Source organism: Bos indicus x Bos taurus, chromosome 19 (assembly GCF_003369695.1).
Source record: "Bos indicus x Bos taurus breed Angus x Brahman F1 hybrid chromosome 19, Bos_hybrid_MaternalHap_v2.0, whole genome shotgun sequence".
Classification (NCBI taxonomy): Eukaryota; Metazoa; Chordata; class Mammalia; order Artiodactyla; family Bovidae; genus Bos; species Bos indicus x Bos taurus.
Window position 1 is genome coordinate 20,859,284 of NC_040094.1, and position 18,356 is coordinate 20,877,639.

At 50.4% G+C, this 18,356-nt stretch overlaps 2 protein-coding genes across 7 annotated transcripts; one reads left to right on the plus strand and one right to left on the minus strand.

Annotated features, from left to right (window-relative positions):
- Positions 1-64: 64 nt before the first annotated feature.
- On the minus strand, positions 65-7,182 carry IFT20 (intraflagellar transport 20). 3 transcript variants are annotated; one of them, XM_027518781.1, is made up of 7 exons: positions 6,922-7,053; positions 6,396-6,552; positions 3,508-3,737; positions 3,220-3,348; positions 2,008-2,093; positions 927-1,030; positions 65-488 (listed from the first exon to the last, which is right to left on the minus strand). In XM_027518781.1, exons 3-7 carry the CDS (start codon positions 3,575-3,577, stop codon positions 407-409), a joined length of 471 nt encoding a protein of 156 aa, XP_027374582.1. In that variant the 5' UTR covers positions 3,578-3,737; positions 6,396-6,552; positions 6,922-7,053; the 3' UTR covers positions 65-406. The 3 variants fall into 3 exon arrangements, with proteins under 3 accessions (XP_027374582.1, XP_027374581.1, XP_027374583.1); XM_027518780.1 differs by lacking the exon at positions 6,396-6,552 and having other exon boundaries at positions 6,922-7,182; XM_027518782.1 differs by lacking the exons at positions 3,508-3,737; positions 6,396-6,552 and having other exon boundaries at positions 6,922-7,055.
- Positions 7,183-7,273: 91 nt separating this feature from the next.
- Positions 7,274-17,479, plus strand: TNFAIP1 (TNF alpha induced protein 1). Of its 4 annotated transcripts, XM_027518776.1 has the most exons (9): positions 7,274-7,415; positions 7,833-8,118; positions 8,383-8,555; positions 10,575-10,892; positions 11,437-11,606; positions 12,232-12,321; positions 12,404-12,456; positions 13,230-13,425; positions 14,843-17,479. In XM_027518776.1, the coding sequence occupies exons 4-9, from the start codon at positions 10,688-10,690 to the stop codon at positions 15,077-15,079; spliced, it is 951 nt and encodes a 316-aa protein (XP_027374577.1). In that variant the 5' UTR covers positions 7,274-7,415; positions 7,833-8,118; positions 8,383-8,555; positions 10,575-10,687; the 3' UTR covers positions 15,080-17,479. The 4 variants fall into 4 exon arrangements, with proteins under 4 accessions (XP_027374577.1, XP_027374576.1, XP_027374575.1 ...); XM_027518775.1 differs by lacking the exon at positions 8,383-8,555; XM_027518774.1 differs by lacking the exons at positions 7,833-8,118; positions 8,383-8,555.
- Positions 17,480-18,356: the final 877 nt, after the last annotated feature.

The following is an 18,356-nucleotide window of genomic DNA, read 5'->3' on the forward strand; positions in this document are numbered from 1 at the left end:
CCAGGGTTCTTACAATGGGTTAATAAATGTACACTTCAAGGGCACGGAAAAGAGGTAGATCAAGCCATTTGAAAATAATAATTTATTGCTTTTCCTTCCAAAGCTTTGTGAATTTACAAAAAAACAAGTTGACAGGCTGCTCAGTTGAGACTGAGAATGCAAGAAGTGAGAATCTGGACCACGATGGCCACTGGATGTTCGCCTGCAGATGTGCACTGACATCTGTAACGGACTCCCCCAGGTTTGCTACTGCCTTCAGCGGGGCTGCAGTTCCTCACACAGCTTCTCACGTGACACACTTGGGTCACTGGCCAAGTCATGGAATGGTACAGAGGTTTTTTTGGTTTGGGGGTTGTGGGGGTTTTTTCCTTTTTTTGCCCTCCTGCTAGAAGATGAAAATTTCAGTTCATTTCTGAAAAATAAATTGGTCAATAAACTCATTTTGTTCTGCTTCTACTTTACACAAAGCTTCATATTCAACCCGATACCTGAAAAACAAAATTGTTAGAGGCTCTCAAAATGGAGAAAATAAACCATGAACTTAATTCTTCCAGAGAAGAATAGAAGTGATTTAGATGATTCCAAGAAATGGTGTGAGTTCAAAATGAAGTTAGTGAGGGCAAGAGAGAGAAATGAGGTAAAGCTCTGCCTAGGCCCACCCCTGAGAAGTCTGCAGCCCTGAATAGCTTCCTTGCAGAGAGCCGGCCAGCTCCAGACACTCAAGTGTGTGCCCTCAAGCTATGAGAGGTCTGTCTGACATTAACAAATTTTCTTCCCATCAAATTAATTTTTAAAATCTTCAAATCAGGATGATAAGACACTATTCCTGGGAGAACAATGATGAAGAGCAAGGGTAACAGGTGACCATTCAAGAGGAAAAACAGAATTGCAGTTGAGTAAAGAACTTGCTTTACAACAAAGCTTACCTTTCAAGCTGCATTTTCTTTTCTGCTATTAGTGCCTGAAGTTGCTGCTGTTGGGCTTCTCTCTGTTTTGCTATAGATTTGAGCAAGTTCCGAGCACCAATGGCCTAGAAAAACATGATATTGCCAAAGAACGTCATTACTTCATTAAAGTTCTCAGTTGGGGAAGGAACCATGGGGCTGTGGAGTGGGGAAAGGTCGAGCTTCAGAGTTTTAGGAGTAAGTCAGAAGAAGGCTTAACCTCCTGATCCCAAAGTGCCTGGTGAGAACAGAGCTGCGGCTGAGCATCTGCAGACCTAGGAATCGAGGGCCTGGCACACAGTGGCCCATCTGGTGCGCCACTTAGCCTTGTGGCCTTTGCTAAGTCATCTATACTCTGCACGCCTTCATTTCTTCATTTATAAAATGAGGGTCAGGTCAGTTCAGTTGCTCAGTCGTAAATGAGGGTAAACTACCTATTCATCGTATCTCAGTGATGATGTGAAGATTGAAGGAAACAAAGTATACTGGCATGTAAGTTCAATAGTGGGTTAACTGGACCAGGAATTATTTATTTTTAAATTGCAGTATAATTGATATATATTAGTTTCAGGTATACAACATAATCATTCAATATTTGCACAGGCATTATTTAAAATCCTGTTTTAATTAAAGAACCCCCCATCACCTAGCCCCCCCACAACCAAAAAAATAAAAGGGGACTTCCCTGATGGTCCAGTGGTTAAGAATCTGCCTGCCAATGCAGGGGACATGGGTTCAATTCTTGCTCCGAGAAGATCCCACAGGCAACAGGGCAACTAAGGCTGCGCGCAGCAACTATTGCCACAGCCACTGAGCCTGCACACCTGAGAGCCTGTGCTCCGCAACGGGAAGCCGCTACAGTGAGAAGCCGCACACCACAGCAAAGAACGGCCCCGGCTCGCCACAACTAGAGAGCCCACACAGCAGCAACGAAGACCCAGCACAGCCAAAAGTAATTTTTTTAAGAACCAGATTAAAAAAAAAAAAAAGGAGGGGGGTGGCCAGAAGGATGAGAGACTAGTGAACCAGGCCAAAAGTTAGACAAAATACTTGCTGATCTTACCTTCATCTTCTCATTTTCTGCTTCCTTTGCAAGCTGGTCAACAAGCTCAATTAAGCCACCAACTATTTTCTGAAATTGGCCAATTTCTTTCGTGGAAAGAAGAACAAAAACAAATGTTTTATTTTTCAGCCTTCCCACTCTCCCTCAGCATTTCCTTGTGGCGAGAGGGCAGAGCTAACCACCTCTTCTAATTTGTGTGAAAAGCCATTTGGTGTCTGACAGCCTTGATCTGAACCTAGAGAAGGGTGGCTGTGAGCCCAGAGCTGGGTTGGGGTGTATTGGGATCTTGAGTCCCCACTGAACCAGCCAGAAGCTGTAGCTTGGGCTGTGAGGCTCCTGATGGGCGCACCTTCGGATAGACCGCATCCTGCTGTCCTAGGAATGACAGGAAGCACAAAGGGCTGACCTCACTAAAGGACCACCTCAGCATCCGAACGCTGCCTCTGGAGAAGCCACAGGTAAGACTAGATTTGACTTGATGAGGACTGGGGGCTTTCCACCTGTGACCAGAGCTAATAAAAAGCTCAAAGCATTTAAGGAGTTAATCTCATTTGTTCTCTTCAGTGTATAGTGGAACCCGTGTTACTGAGGAGTAAACTAAGACCCAGAGGGTAGGACAGCGTGCACACAGCGTTCAGAAGACGTGTGAGAGGACCCACCACCTTCCGCCAGTCAAGCTCTCTCCAGAGCCGATGGACTCCCCAGAAGGCTCAGATACAGGCTACATCTGCTCTGTTTGCTGCTACTGGGCTTGTGTGGCTGCTGGGACAGGAAGCATCCTGGCTATCACTAGCTTAAACCAAAAAAAAAATGACTTCATTGAGTCTTTTGAACTGCCTCTCCAAACTCCAGGTGATCAACTCTCCAAACAATGGCAAGTCTGCCACTGAGAACACTATTTCTCCCAAGAAATCAAATCCTAACTCTCTTTCCCACCCCCAAGTCATGGTTCTGAAGTTGAAGGTTCCTGGGATGGCCTACCTAAACAAACACCCTCCTGTCTCCACTACAGTGTTTGATCGGTGCCCTGGGACTACCCGAGAGCACAGGAGGGCTCGCAGACAAGGTGGGTAGCACATGGGAATTCAGGAGGGCCGGGTTCAACCTCCTGGGAGACAGCAGCTCCATTTGGGCAGGGCCCAGAGCTACAGTCAAGGGGTGGGGGCAAGACACAAAGCTGAGTGGCACCATGTCCCCCCAGACGACACTCACTGTCCACAAAGTCCTTGCACTCCTCCTTGAGCTCTATGGTCTGCTGGGTAACCTCTGGGTCCAACACCCGCAGCTTGTTCAGCTCATCAAAGTGCAGCCCTGCTTCAGCCAGGATGTCCTTGGCCATGGCTGTAAAGAAACCAGCCCCAGTCCCCGATCACTTCCCAGCCCCTCAAGGAGAAGCCAGCTTCCAGCCCAGCCCCACTCCTGGTCCCAGACACCAAGGACAAAAGCCCAGATGTTCCAAAGGCTCCCCCTTCCCTCTGCCTCCGCCTCTCTGAGCCTCACCTGTTTGCCTTCCAGCTTCCCCAGAGAAGAGAGGTTCTCTGACAGGGTCAGCCAGGGAGAGGTGTGTCATAGGAGCAAGGGTCAGGAAAGAATAAAGTCCAGTTGCTTGTCACAGGCATCGTTCATTCAACACACATTCCTGGAGTGCCAACTACATGCCAGCACTGCTAGATGCTGGGGGTAAAGGTGCGTGCAACATGGTGCCTGCCCTGGAGGAGCACAGAGTGTAGCTGGAGGAAGACAGACATGGACACTGCAAAGTTACACTGTGTTAAGTGCTTTTACAGAAATATCACTAAAGAGCTGGCGGAGAAGAGAACAGTTAACTTGGGGTGAGGGAGTGACATGTGAACTAAGCTGGGAGCCATAAGCATATTTCTTTATCCCCAGTTATGTACCCAAAAGGACATAAAAGAGCTTTTCAAATATAGTGCTGGAACATGAAAGACAAGTAAAAGAGAAAATTGGAGTGAATTAAAAATTAGGGTTAAAAATAAACACAGGAAAAAAACCCACAAGAAGCCAGGGGTAAGAATATTACCCATAATGTATGCCACAGGTACACCTGCCTCAACTGGGACCCAAAGCTGGGTCAGTCTCTTTCTAGCGGAAAACACAAAAAGGAATGAAATATCAGCGAGAACATGCCAAGTAAGGAGGTCAGAGAAAGGCATTCCAAGCAGAGAAAACAGCCTGGACAGGAGCATAAAGCCATTGAAAGGGCCTATTCCTGACTAGAAGTTGAAAGGACATGATGAGAGGGAAAGCCGGATGGAGCCAGATCAGAAACACCCTGTGGGCCAAGCTAAGGAGTTTGGCTTTTTCTCCGTAGACAAGAACCAACAGAGGTATCTTCTCCCTTCCCAGGCCACCTCGCATTCCTGGTCCAAAGGATGCCTCAGTTCTGGGAAGGAAACACTGAAAACTCACCCTCATTCTGGCTTAAACACACATACAAAATAAAAATAAGAGAGCACATGCCCTGTCTAAAAAGGGAGGCAATGCTACTTAGGTCTAGCTCTTGGCTGCTACACCAACTTGGAAACCCCCGGTGTTCCAAAGGCTACCACAGCCTGGCCCTGCACCAGTCCTTCCCTCCCATCTCTCCCAGCTTCCCCTGTTCCCCTTCCCAATACGTTAGAGAAGTTCTGTTCTGAATGGGGCGATTCTGGGAGCAACTTGCCGGGGTAGGTATACCATATAAAGAGCAATGGTTAAAAAGAATTAAGTTCCACTGTTGCCAGAACTGATTTCAAGAGGATCAGAAATCCAGATTTACGTATGCAATCTGACTTTTAAAGAACAGTATCTCCTTTAATTCAAAAATTTTAAGAAAAAAAAACACCCAAAACCCACATCCAAGATTGTGTGGGCCAACTAATGCATGTCTAGCTGTGTATGGCCCAGGGCCTTTGGCCTCACTGCAGTCCATTCAAGTAAGTCAGCTAGCATCTTCCTTTTGAAACACTTTAATCATTCAGAGTTCCCTTGTAATTGGGCCTTTTAAAAAGATCTGTCTTCCTATTTGTTCTGTTTGCACATATAGTCTAAGTCAGGGGCCCCCAACCTCCGAGATCTAATGCCTGATGATCTGAGGTAGAGCTGATGTAATAATAATAGAAATAAAGTGCACAATGAATGTAATGCACTTGAATCATCCCAAAATCATCACCCCCGCCCTGCCTCTGCCCCCTGACCATGGGAAAACTGTCTTCCATGAATCTGGTCCCTGGCGCCTAAAAGGTTGAAGACTGCTTGTCTGAGCATTTAGCACCTACCAGGTGAGTGGTAAAGAATCCACCTGCCAAAGCAGGAGACACAAGAGACACAGGTTCAATACCTGCGTCGGGAAGGTCCCCTCGAGGAGGAAATGGCAACCCACTCCAATATTCTTGCCTAGAAAATTCCATGGATAGAGGAGCCTGATGGGCCGCAAAAGAGTCATACACAACAAGCGACTGAGCGCACACACAAGTAACTAACCAAACTGCTTCAAATAACCAGAGGGCACAAAGATCTGCTTCAATTTGCACTCCCTTCCCAGAGAGCTTGTATTTATTCACAAACATCTACTGTCCTGGGGATAAAGTAGTCAAGAAAACGCTTCAGTGCTTCAAGTTCCCGACCTCTGGACAGACAGTAAACAAATAATCACAAATTGTGATAAAAGTATGAGGAAAAGCACATGGTGCTACATGAAGCTGTAGCAGAAGGATAAAATTCATGTGGACACAAAATTACCCCCCAAAATTGCAAACAAAAGTCTTCTGAAAAAGTGACACGCTGAGAACTAAAGGCTGTCCAGAAGTTTGTCAAGTGAGGGGAGGAGGCAGAAGGAAAAGCATGTGTGAAGATGCTGAGGCTGAGAAATGGAACCTGTAACAAGAGCCAAGACGCTAGTGTGGTTGAAAGGCTGAGCAAGGGAAAAAGAGAAACGGGATGAGGTGAGATGGGAAGGCTAGGGCTGGATGGCGGAGGGCTCTGAAAGCTGCAGTAATGAGCCTGATTTTCTCATAAGCGTTTAATGGGCAACCAGTGGATTCTCAGCAGAGTGGCATAGTCAGATATGCCCTTTAGAGAGATCACTCAGACCCAGGATAGAGAATGGGTTGCAGGAAGAAAGAGGAGGGAGCTACAACTATCTTGCTCATCACTGTTAACCTAGCATCTAACATGATGCCTGCACAGAAACTGGCACTCAGCGAATGTATGTGGTATGAATGACTGTGAAAACAGAGCAGGCTATTTCAGTAACCAAGGCTTGGAGCTGAAGAAAAGTGTTCCGATTTGAGATGTTTTGTAAGTCGAGTTGATAGGACTTAGTAAAGGATGACTGAGGCAGGGGTTTGGGGAGGAGTGAAAGAGAGTCAGGCAAGATTCCCGCGTACCTGGCCTGAGCCAGCTGCACGGCTGGAAGAGATGTTGAATGAGAAGGGTCAGACCGGAGAAGAAGCAGAGAACGTTCAAAGTCTATTACCGGATTCTCTCCCAACTCCCACCACACGCGCATCTGAGGAACACCGGGCACAAGAGCCGGACTGAGCTCTAGGAAGATGAGAGTGGTGACGCGTTCTCCTCCAAACCCACCCCCGGGCTCTCCCCGGACTCACGCTGGGCGCTCCGAGCAGGCTCCACCCGTGGGGTGTGGGGAAAATTAGGAAGACCTGGGTGTGGAGCTCGCGTCTTCACTATGTAAACTCTTTGAACTTAATCTGAGACGCAGTTTCCTAAGATAGTTGCGAGCAGCAGCGCGTAAAGCTCCAGGCCCTAGCCGGGGGTAAAACCGCTCCCAGAGCCTGGCGGAACTCCCACGTTTCTTTCGCCCCGGGATTGCTTTTTCTCGGGGTGCAGGCCTGTTAGGCTCATCTCACCCCGGGCCTGCCCCAAGCCCGCCAACCCAGGGTCACGGCCTACCTGTTCACTCCGCAGCGACAGCGCCGGCGACCCAGGCTAACGTCGGAAGTCAGCGCCTCTCTCCAGTCGGCTGCAGCCGACACCCTGCCCAGCAGCCTCAGCCGCTGCCACGGTGACAGAACCTGTTTACCTCTAACGTCACTTCCCGACCCCGGAAGCACTTAGACCCATCAAGCCCGCAGGGCCTGCTGGGAAACAGAGGCCTGAGAGGAAGGATAACTGCCTACGAGCCCCAGAGCCTTTGCGCCGGAAAGGCTACCGGAAGTAGCTATGCTCTCAGCGCAAAATACTCTCAGGGGCCCCTCCCTCTGCCCTGATTGGGTGCTGGGTCTGCCCCGCCTTCTAGTCTCAGGCTCCAGCCGGCTTGGGGCGGAGTCCTCGGGTGGAGGATGTGAGTTTCGGCCCGGGATTGCTGGAGCTCTAGGGGCCACAGTTCGGGGGCGGCACGGTGTCGACTTGCAATCCGGCTGAGGGGAGAGGCGCCACCGGGAAGGGTGAGAGCCGAGCCGGTCCATGCCCTAGGGGAAGGGATGGTTGGGTCCTGGGCTGAGCAAACAGAGCCCCACGCGGTCTTGGGGAAAAGGCGTGGGACGGCGAAAGGGGGGTGGAGAGCTCAAATCCTCCCCTGGGAATGGGTGTCAGAACCGGTTTCTGTTTCTCAATAGTGAGAAGGGGTACGAGTTGGGAAAGACTCTACACTGTCATGGAGAGGTTGGGTCTGTTTTAATTTCCCCACGCCTTTTGGATGTAGCAGAAGGATTACACCTTGGATTTTCTGCTAGATCCGCCCTCTCTGACCAAGATCGGCTCCTCCCCTCGCCATCCCTGGTGTGACGAATTTCTGGGACCTTCTTTCCTTAGGACCCCATCTTCTAACACCGCCGTGATTGTTTGCCCGTTATTCCGCTTAGGTTCCCATTCGCTTTGCCTAGTGTGACACAGATAGGCCCCGAGCATCCCCAAATACCCACACACAAAGTCCGGAAGGAAGAGCTTTCAGTGGAAACTTCATTTTCACTGGAATTACCTTCTGGGGCGTCACCTGCCACAGGATTCCTGGAACCTATTGGCCTGGGCAGAATCTGAGCAACTGAAATCTCAGCCGACGTCGTCCAGGGGCTCAAAGCAATTGCTTTGTTGGAAAAGAATAGATTAGTTTGGATTTGTCTTCCTTTGTTGGCAGCCGCCTAACCTTTGGTGAGCTCCTTTTCTTTGATCTTGGGGAAATTGGGGCTAGACACAAAATGCATAGAGAACTTGTTAAAACCTGTTAAGGGGTGGATTTATTCCTTCCGGGTGGGCAGAGTTTGGTAAAGTAATCTCGTACCATTCAAGATTACTTACTGATTGGGCAGTCTGCTGGGGCGGGGCGCTCATCTCATCCATACTGTACAAACCACCAAAGGAGTTCAGCATTTCATACAGCACCTGTCCTGGCCCTTCCTTGGACATTCTTCCCAGGTTGGTCAGTCACTCAGTCATGTCCAACGCTTTGCAACCGCATGGGCTGTAGCCCCCCAGACTCCTCTGTCCATGGGATTTCCTGGGACAAGAATACTGGAGCAGGTTGCCATTTCCTTCTCCAGGGGATGATCCCGATCCAGGGATCAAACCTGCATTTCCTGTGTTTGCAGGTAGGTTCTTTACCACTGGCGCCACTGGGGACCTACTTAAATCTTTTCGGGAACAATTTCAGTCTAACAGATTGACGAATACTTACAAATGTGCATGGCATTGTGTTAAGCACTGCTTGGAGAGTGGAGTAGTAAGTGTGGGAAAACCAGTGCACTTCTTCTGGGTTACACTTAGAAGAGATAATGATGTAAACTTCAGCATGCTATGATGATGAAGTGAGGTCATTTCACTTTTTTTTCTGACTCCCATTACCAGCACTGTAGTCCAAGCCTTCCATCATCTCTTGCTTAGACTTCTGGTCTTCACACTTGCTCTCTTGCATTCAGAGTCCACTCTCTACACAGTAGTCAGGGTGATCTTAGGTCATATTGCTTCCCTGCTCTAAACCCTACAGTCGATCTTCATTGCAATTAATATAAAATCCACTCTTCAGTGTGATCCGTCCCTGCCTTCCCTGACTTCGCATCCAGCCATCTTCCCCCTTCTTTCTTTGCACCAGCCACCTTGGCCTTATTTCTGCTTCTAAAACTTGCGTCTGACCGAGGAACTTTGCACCTACTCTTCCATCTGTCTGGAATGCTTTTAAGAGCTTAGCTGGAATGTCACCTTCCCAAAGAGCCTTACCCTGGCTCCCCATCTAAATGAGTCCGTCTTCCTAGTCACTCGCTTTACTAAGTACATTTTTCGCTTCTTAAATTGCCTTCTTTTTTCATTTTCTTGTTGTATGTGTCTTCCCACTATGAGGTTAGCTTCACGGGACTGACTCTCTTGTTCTCATCTGTATCCCCAGCACCTGGCACAAAGCAGGGACACAATAAATACTCTTATTATTTTTATTCTTGTTAATGAACAAGAATATTCACGTTTCTTTGAATTCCTGAAGTCAAGGACAGTATCATTTCATCTCTTCCTCCTGCTTAACTTGGTAGGCACTCAATATTGTTTTATTGACAAATGAGTTAAATGAGCTGATGATATATATGCCTTGGGTAGTACCTGGAACAGAGTAAACATGCAAAGAATGTTGGCTTTTTGTTTTCTCTTGGTGAATGAATTCTACCAATTCTTCATGTAGAACCTAAATCACAAAGGGTGGTCTGGCTTCGCCTTCCTCTGCTCTCCTTGCTTCTCTGTCCTGTAAACTCCTGTCAGTGTTTCAGTTTTCAAATCACTTAATTGTTCTTAGACTGATTATTTGGTTCTTTTTCCCCATTCGTGTTGGGTGGGAAGAGAGGAGGAGATAGGGCTGGGTCCCCTCTCAGGAAAAAAGAAGCAAAAATAGCCATCCTGTAGTTGTTCTAGCCTGAAAAATGGTGACAATTTCAGGAACTCAGGGCAGGGCTGATGCCAAAAAAGAGGAAGGTCAGGAAACCTCAGCGGGAACCAGGATAACCTCTGCCAGGAACACTGGCCAGCTCCCTCCAGCCTGGCTCAATCTGTGTTCTCCTGAAGTTGCTGTTACTTGTCTTCCTGAAGCCAGACTCTGGGTGGTGCTCAAAGGAAGCACTGGTGCAGGCTGCCCCGAGCCTGGAGTCATTAGAAAGGAAGTGCATCCTGTCCCTAGGACTCCTGGGAAACTCCTAGGCTGGCTGGATTCCCAGGTTTGGCTGGAAATCTTGGATCCTGGGAACCTCGAGAGGGAAACAACTGGAGTCTAACTGGTGGATCCCCAGGGTGAGGTCTTCTGCTCTGCCTAGTCTGTTCCTGGAGCTATCTCTAATTAGCTGCAAGAGTTTGCTTGACCTCTTTGTTACCCAGAGCTGGGAGGAGTCTCAGGGACACTGATGAGGTGACCAGCACTGGGTTCTGGGAAACTCTGCTCCCAGACCTGGTAACTGGTACCATGAAGAACAGCAGGAATGTCTTTTTTGTCGTTGCCTAAGGCTCAGCTTCTGTCAGGGAGTCTTGGGCTCAGAAGGAGAGAATGACTGGATGGTCAGTGTTTGTCTTCCTGTCCCCTCCCAGCTGCGGGCTCTCCTCCACTGACTCCTGTCTTCTCTCCCATGTCCTGCTCACAGCGCTGAGAGTATGAGGCTCTGGCCTCCACTGGCCACTCACTCGTGACCCTTCCACCACGGCGGAGCCTTCCAAGCCAACCTCCTGCCGTGTGGTGATCTACTTGCAGCGGGAGATGTCGGGGGATACCTGTCTGTGCCCAGCCTCGGGGGCCAAGCCCAAGCTTGGAGGCTTCAAGGGAGGAGGCCTGGGCAACAAATACGTCCAGCTCAATGTGGGCGGTTCCCTGTACTACACCACTGTGCGGGCACTAACCCGGCACGACACCATGCTCAAGGCCATGTTCAGTGGGCGCATGGAGGTGCTGACCGACAAAGAAGGTGAGGCGTGGGGGCCTGTTGGGCAGGGTTGGGGTGGGGGGTGGGAGGAGGAAGTGACTTCAGAGCATGGCCTAAGCCTGGCAGATCTGGAATCTAGATTCACTTTTCTTCTTCATGTAGTACAGGACTCCTTCACCTGGAGTTCTTATGCAGCTTCAGAATTCTCTGAAACTGTACATGGAATGTTGTGTGTGTACATATTTTTCAGGGAGAAGAGCTGTACTTTTTAAAAAGTTCACACGGGACTAGATTCTTATAAGAACCATCACCAGAGTGCCTGAGCAGTGGGCAGAAAGCAGGCAGGGCTGGGTGGGAGTGTTGCCAGGAGGTGGGCCTGGAGGAGCTGTGTCTTCTTGGTTTCAGGGAGGAGGGGTGGAGAGCAGCCATGGACCTCAGAGCCGGAGGTTCCTCCTGTTACCCTGTGCCATGGGCTCTGTGCTCCTTATCACCTGCCACCAGGCTCGTCAGGTGGTTTTTGCCTGCTGTCTGCCCTGAGGTACCTGGAGACAAACAATAACCCTCAGGGGCCTGTCTGAATCCCTAGGCTGGATCCTCATAGACCGATGCGGAAAGCACTTTGGCACCATCCTGAATTACCTCCGAGATGACACGATCGTCCTCCCTCAAAACCGGCAAGAGATCAAGGAACTGATGGCTGAAGCGAAATATTACCTCATTCAGGGTCTGGTGAACATGTGCCAGTCTGCCCTGCAGGTGCGGAGGCAGAGGCAGGGCGGGCTGATGAGGTCGGGGTTGGCTCCCTCCTTCAGGGACGTAGGGTGCAGTTCCTGGAAGGCCACATGGCACATATGAAATGATTCCAAAACTAGTTAGACACACCGTGTTACCCAGGCCAAGCAAGCTGGCAAAGTGAGTGAAAGTCGTGCAGTCGTGTCTGACTTTGCGACCCCATGGACTATACAGTCCATGGAATTCTCCAGGTCAGAATACTGGAGTGGGTAGCTTTTCCCTTCTCCAGGGGATCTTCCAACTCAAGGATCAAACCCAGGTCTCCCACATTGCAGGCGGATTCTTTACCAGCTGAGCCATAAGGGAAGCCCCAGCAAGCTGGCAGCCAGTCAGTTTATAAGGTGATGGACTCAGGCGGAGTGACAGGACCCTGCTTCTAGTTTATATGCCTAGGTATCTGGAGTTTAGGTTTCTGGAAATGGGGATCTGCTTGCCAATTGGCAGTTTCTCCTGCCAGAGCCTCCTATCTCTATCTGATGCCTCAACAAGCAGGGGGTGGCCATGGCAGAGGGGCTCTGACAGCTCCTGGGAAAAGCCTGGCAAACAGAAGATCTGGAAAAAAAAGGCTTGTTTGCTGTGTGTCACCCAGGACAATAAGGACTCCTACCAGCCTGTGTGCAACATCCCCATCATCACCTCCCTGAAGGAAGAGGAGAGGCTCATCGAATCCTCCACCAAGGTACTGGGACCTCCAAAGGGTGGCCAGGGGTGGCAGGCTGGGGGTGCCAGGTCCCCGGCCCTCACGCTCTCTCCCCTCACAGCCCGTTGTGAAGCTGCTGTACAACAGGAGCAACAACAAGTATTCCTACACCAGGTAAGGGGCACCCTGGCGAGGGTGGGGGATGGTGCCCAGGCAAGGGCTGAGTGGACAAACTGGGCAGCAGACTCAAGGGAAGCCACCTGCACGCCTGGCACAGTTGGCATGAGTCTGGGTCTCGGGAGAACAGAGCAGAAGGGGAATCAGAGCCAAGGCATCTGGAACTCAATGCGGGGCCCTGGCCGGGATGGAGACAAGACTGAACATGAACGTGTAACTCAACGTGTGTCACGTCAGGCAGTGGGCCAGGGGTTTTCCCCGCATTCTCTTACAGGGGTGGGAGGCCAGGCGGCTGGAACTCCTCTTGAGGCAGCCTTTGTTCTTTGCATCCGGGCCAGTGGCCTCCTCGTCCTGCAGTGTCCTCTCAACAGGCCATAGCTAGGTACAGCTGAGGCTGCAGGCCCTCAGTGATTCCCCGGGGCAGACATATTGCTAGGGTCACCCCTGCAGCAAGGGAAGGAAGCTGACTGCCGTCTTAACAGGAAGACCTGTTGAGATGGCAGTCAGCCTCCTTCTTTTTGGGCCTGCTGAGAGGAGGCCCTCCCTCAGCTCTCTCTGTTGTAACTTAAGTCCAATTCACCTCCTTCCCCTCAGAGGCCCCCAGATTCACAGGGGACCCCGTGACCCTTTCTCACCATCCCTCTGGCGTCCTGACTTTCCCTCGTTTTGTGAGCACGACAGGGGAGGGGAGGGCTGGGGAGGGCCCAGCCTGCACCACCCTTGTGCTGGGCCCTCACTCCCAGGCCGGTGGGCTCTCACCGGTTTTTCAGCAACTCCGACGACCACCTGCTGAAAAACATCGAGCTGTTCGACAAGCTCTCCCTGCGCTTCAACGGTCGCGTGCTCTTCATCAAAGACGTCATCGGTGATGAGATCTGCTGCTGGTCCTTCTACGGGCAGGGTCGGAAGCTGGCAGAGGTGTGCTGCACCTCCATCGTGTACGCCACCGAGAAGAAGCAGACCAAGGTACAGGGTTTCCGCCTGCCTGTGTGCGGCTGCACCTTTCACCACCGGGCGCACATCCTGCTGTTTGCCACACTCACCGCAGTGGTATCGCTCAAGAACAAAAGCCAATGCAGGGAGTTCAGGAAATGCACAGAACTCTGCTCTGGTCAGCTGAGGGGCAGGGCTGTTGACCAGCGGGGGTAATTGGAGTTGGCCCAATTCAGATCTGAATCCTGGTCCCAAAGTCAGTTTTCTGATTTTGGATAAGACATTTAGACCATCTGGGCCTCAGTTTCCTCATTTGAAGATCTGAGAATGGAAGTATGAATTTAACAGAACTGTTATGAAAATGAGACAGTTCTGAGGAGAAGCAGTGCAGGGCAGGAGAAATAGCTGTTCAGTCCTCCAGCCCTTGCTGGTTGGGCATTCCTGGTCAGTCAGCTTGTCTCTGCAGTGACAACACACTACCAGGCACGAGTAAGGGATTTGATAGGAGATGACAAATTCAATTTTTATAATCTGTAAAACGGAGACTAGGGCTGTTAGAAATTTAATTCTCTATATATACTCACATATATATATTCTATGTATATACACATATATTATATATATATATATATATATATATATATATATATAGGATCTTGGGGCTTCCCAGATGGCGCCAGTGGCAATGCAGGAGACACAAGAGATGCAAGTCCGATCCCTGGGTTGGGAAGATCCCCTAGAGGAGGAAATGGCAACCCACTCCAATATTCTTGCCTAGAGAATCCCATGGACACAGGAGCCTGGTGGGGTGTGTCCACGGGGTCGCAAAGAGTCGGACATGACTGAGCGCACATGCACAACAAACCCAGCTAACTCTCCCCAGGCTGCCAGCAGATGGTGCCTCCCCAGAGAACAGCTGCCCCAGTGTGTTAAGGAGACGAAAGACTGCCAGGGTGGAAGGGCGGCTTGTCTCGGGGGAGAGCTGTGTGCATGTGAAGGGCTCAAAGCAAGAAGGCTTTTTTGTTTTCTGTGTGCCCGGCTCTCTGCTCAACACTTTACAATCTTCATATAACATTCACAACAGTCTCTTAGGTCAGTGTTAACATTTGGAAACTCAGGCACCACAAAGTTAAGCCTGAGACCCCACAGCTAGTAAGTGGGGGAGCTGTTTGTACCTAGGCCTGACCACAGAGCCAAGGCCCTGACCTCTCCACATACTAGTCCACTGGTCTGGGATTGGGTGGGGCAGGGTATTAGTCTTCTGCATCTTTATGTCCATAGAATACATCTCCTCATGCCTCCTTCAGAGGACACCTCCACCTGCCCTCGCAAGACAGAAAGTCATGTCTCTTGAGAGACTTCTGGAGGCCTCATGGAGTTAGCAGGGCCAACGGCCCTGACATGCTGTGCCCTCTTTGGGATGAAACCTCATGCTGTTCTCTCGTCCCAGGTGGAATTCCCAGAGGCCCGAATCTATGAGGAGACACTCAACGTCTTACTCTATGAGACCCCCCGAGTCCCTGACAACTCCCTCTTGGAGGCCACAAGCCGGAACCGCAGCCAGGCTTCCCCCAGTGAAGATGAGGAAACCTTGGAACTGCGGGACCGTGTCCGCCGCATCCACGTCAAGCGCTACAGCACTTACGATGACCGGCAGCTCGGCCACCAGTCCTCCCATCGTGATTAATGAGACCCTCCTGGAGTCAGGGCACGGGACGCCCCATTGCCCCTCTTGTGGAGCCCCGCCCCCTCGGCCACCCCACTCTGCTGCTGGCTGGGTCTCTGCCCCAGCACCCAGAGGCACAACAGGACCTGCCCAGGAGGTCAGAGGGCCTGAGCAGCGGAGGGCTCGAATTTCTCTGCCCGGCTCCCTCAGCACTTCAGGACTGGCCCCTTTGCTCAGCCCCTCCCTTTCTGCCCCTGGGCTGAGTGGACTGACCTGTCCACCTCCCATTGGGAGCATTCCCCTCCTCCCTTGGCTGAGCACACCTTTGCTCTGCTGAAGGCTACTTTAGGCCTCAGGGGAGGCCCACGGGGAACGGGTCTCTCTCTGAGGAAGGTGGCTTCTGGTGCTGTGGAGGCCCAGTTTCTTACAGGAGGTGGGGCTCCTTTTTTCCTAAGCACAGGCTTGATGAGTTACGTTTTTAACAAATCATCTAGGAAATGACTAGTTTTTAGTTTTAGTTGAATAATGAGGGGACTGGGTATTTCTGCTACCCCTCCCGGGTTCCAAGATCCGTGGTAAAGCAGAACCCTTGGCCCTTTTGCTACCTTTGGGATCTGTTTCTTTAAGCACTTTGTACTTTTATTCAGGAGATTTGTAATCTGCCCTGACCCACGTCATCTTCTGATCTAATCCCCTTTTCCCTGTAGAGTCAATCTAAGGGAGGGGAAAGAAGCAATAAAAAAACTGACCAGCTCTAGCTTTGCCACAGTGGCCAAGCAGCCAACCCAAAGAGCACTGACGGGGTGAGTTTGTGTAAGTTAGGACCTGTGGTCCTAATAACACCCCTAGAAGAAAGGATCGTTTACCCCCACATCTTCAGAGTCACATATGCACTGACTTTTAGGGTCTTACATGACTGTTCTCTTTGATTCTCTCGCCCTTGGCTCTGAAGCAAGCTGTTCTCACTTACTGTAAGCTCAGAGGGCCGTTGTGGTGGCAGGGGGCAGGAGCTGCAGCAGGAAGGCTGGAGCCCATGGGCCCCACACCCACCTGCCCGTCATCCGAGGACAGCAAACACAGAGCCCTGCATTCCCGGGGGCCCCACTGAGGTGGTTATGCTTGGCCATCCATCCCCCCGCCCCCATCCATGTTGTTGGTTTTGGGGATGGTGGTTCTGCCCAGTGGTGAGTCCCTGAACACAGGAGAATGTGTGTAGCCTAAAAGCCTTGAAAGGGTTCTTCATTTCTTTCTTGTTGGGTAAATTTGGCTCTAGAGATGCCGCACCCTTGGGTAAGGGTGCAAGTTCCAAGCTCCTCTTCAGGGCTTCGGTTTTCATTCCCTTCTGTTTGGCTTGGCCCGCGGGCAGCTGCCTATCTGAATTCTTTTCTAAAGGAATGCCACCAGGAAGGAGCTGTTCAGCCAACCTAACAAACCAGCACTGCACTCAGCAGTACCCACTCAGTCAGGAAAGGACATAGCTGATCAAGTTCATGTCTCTTGACTACTCTGACCATAGCTAAGTGGCTGCTTACAGTTGAGCCTATGGGCAAATGCCAGGCCAGGATTAGTAGACACGAAGACCTGTGCTAGGGCAGGAGAAAGGTGACTCTAATCAGGCGTTTTACGCTAGTCGTACTCTTGAATGTATAGACTTTCAGGTGAGGCACCTTGATGGTCAGCTATGAACGGTTCTTCAAGCCTTCACTGGAGTAATAAGATGAAGACAAATCCATTTCTTTGGCCAGATTCCAACTCTGGGTTTCCCACAGTGACTGGAATGCTTCTGCTTGAGGCCACCAGTCTGTTTCCTCAGCTGCCTTCCCAAAGCCCGTTAATACTCAAAGTCCCAGCTCCCCACTGAGGTATTTTAATGCTTGTCCCTTAACCTCCCCAGTCCCTGGGCCTCTCTTCACTGCTGGGACTTTGAGATCCTCAGCTGTCTCAGTGGTGAGCAGTCTTTTCTTCCTGAGACAGCACAACAGTCTGGGACTCTGGGCACTTATCTCTTCCAGTTGAAAATCTCTCTTTGGTTTTAAAATACTAACATTGAACTCACTGAAGTAATCTTAGCTTTTAAAGTCAGACTGTGTTGTAAGGGTTTGGGGAATTTTGAGTTTCCCAGCCCCATTCAGAAAATGCTCTTGGCTGTGTAAATTTTTCAATTCTGAGCAGCCCTGGGGAATGTACACAAAAAGTGTGGATCAAGGTTAAACCTTGTCAGTTTCTAAGAAAACTGGAAGCCTGCTGTTAACCACACGGGCCAGCATTAGGTTCTGATCTATTACCTGACCAGGGTCTGCTGAAGGATGGCACAGGTCCTGGCATGAAAGAACTTCTTTATCATGTAACTACAATTCTCTGTTGCTCAGCATAGGTGATGGAAGCAAACACTAATTTCTAATAAACCTGTGTTACACTGCAGTGCTTCAGAGCCGTGCTTACAGGGAGTAGAGCTTGGTCACTCACTGCTGTGTGGCCATAATTCATGTATTTCTGTTTACCACCTGACCTGACCTTCTCACTGGGGCCTATGCCCCATTGCACTCAGTTGCCCTGCAACCCAGGCTCCCCCTGGTGGAGGATTAGTGAAAATTGGTCAGTCATGTCTGACTTTTTACGACCCCACAGACTATACAGTCCATGGAATTCTCCAGGCCAGAATACTGGAGTGGGTAGCCTTTCCCTTCTACAGGGGATCTTCCCAACCCAGGGATCGAACCCAGGTCTCCCATATAGCAGGTGGATTCTTTACCAGCTGAGCCACCAGGGAGGCCCAACAATACTGGAGTGGGTAGCCTATCCCTTCTCCAGCAGATCTTCCCGACCCAGGAATCGTACCGGGGTCTCCTGCATTGCAGGCGGATTCTTTGCCAGCTGAGCTAAGGTGGAGGATTAAGGACAACACTATAAAGGGCTGGAACTGAAATTTAATATTAAGAAAATGGTAGTCAGGGAGCAAGCAAGAATCCTAAGAATCGGGGCAAAAATGCAGCACATTTTTCTCTCTGGCTCTTGGAGATCTTCAAGAAGCTCAGAAAGTAGCTTGGCTTAGTCACTGTCCATACCTAACGCTCCCTGGCTGAGTTTCTGCATTTCTGAACTGGAGGCCTGACAGACTTGTGCCCGTGGCTGGCAGGCCCACTGCTCCAGGAAACCCAACAGGCTTGCCTTACTCCTTTGACCTTGCTGCCGCCCTCCAGCTCTGCACTTGGCAGAGGGTAAAGAAAACAGAGTCCAGCCCATCCCCCACTTCACTGGCTGAGTGACCTGGGAGACATCAGGCAAACCCCTGCCCCAC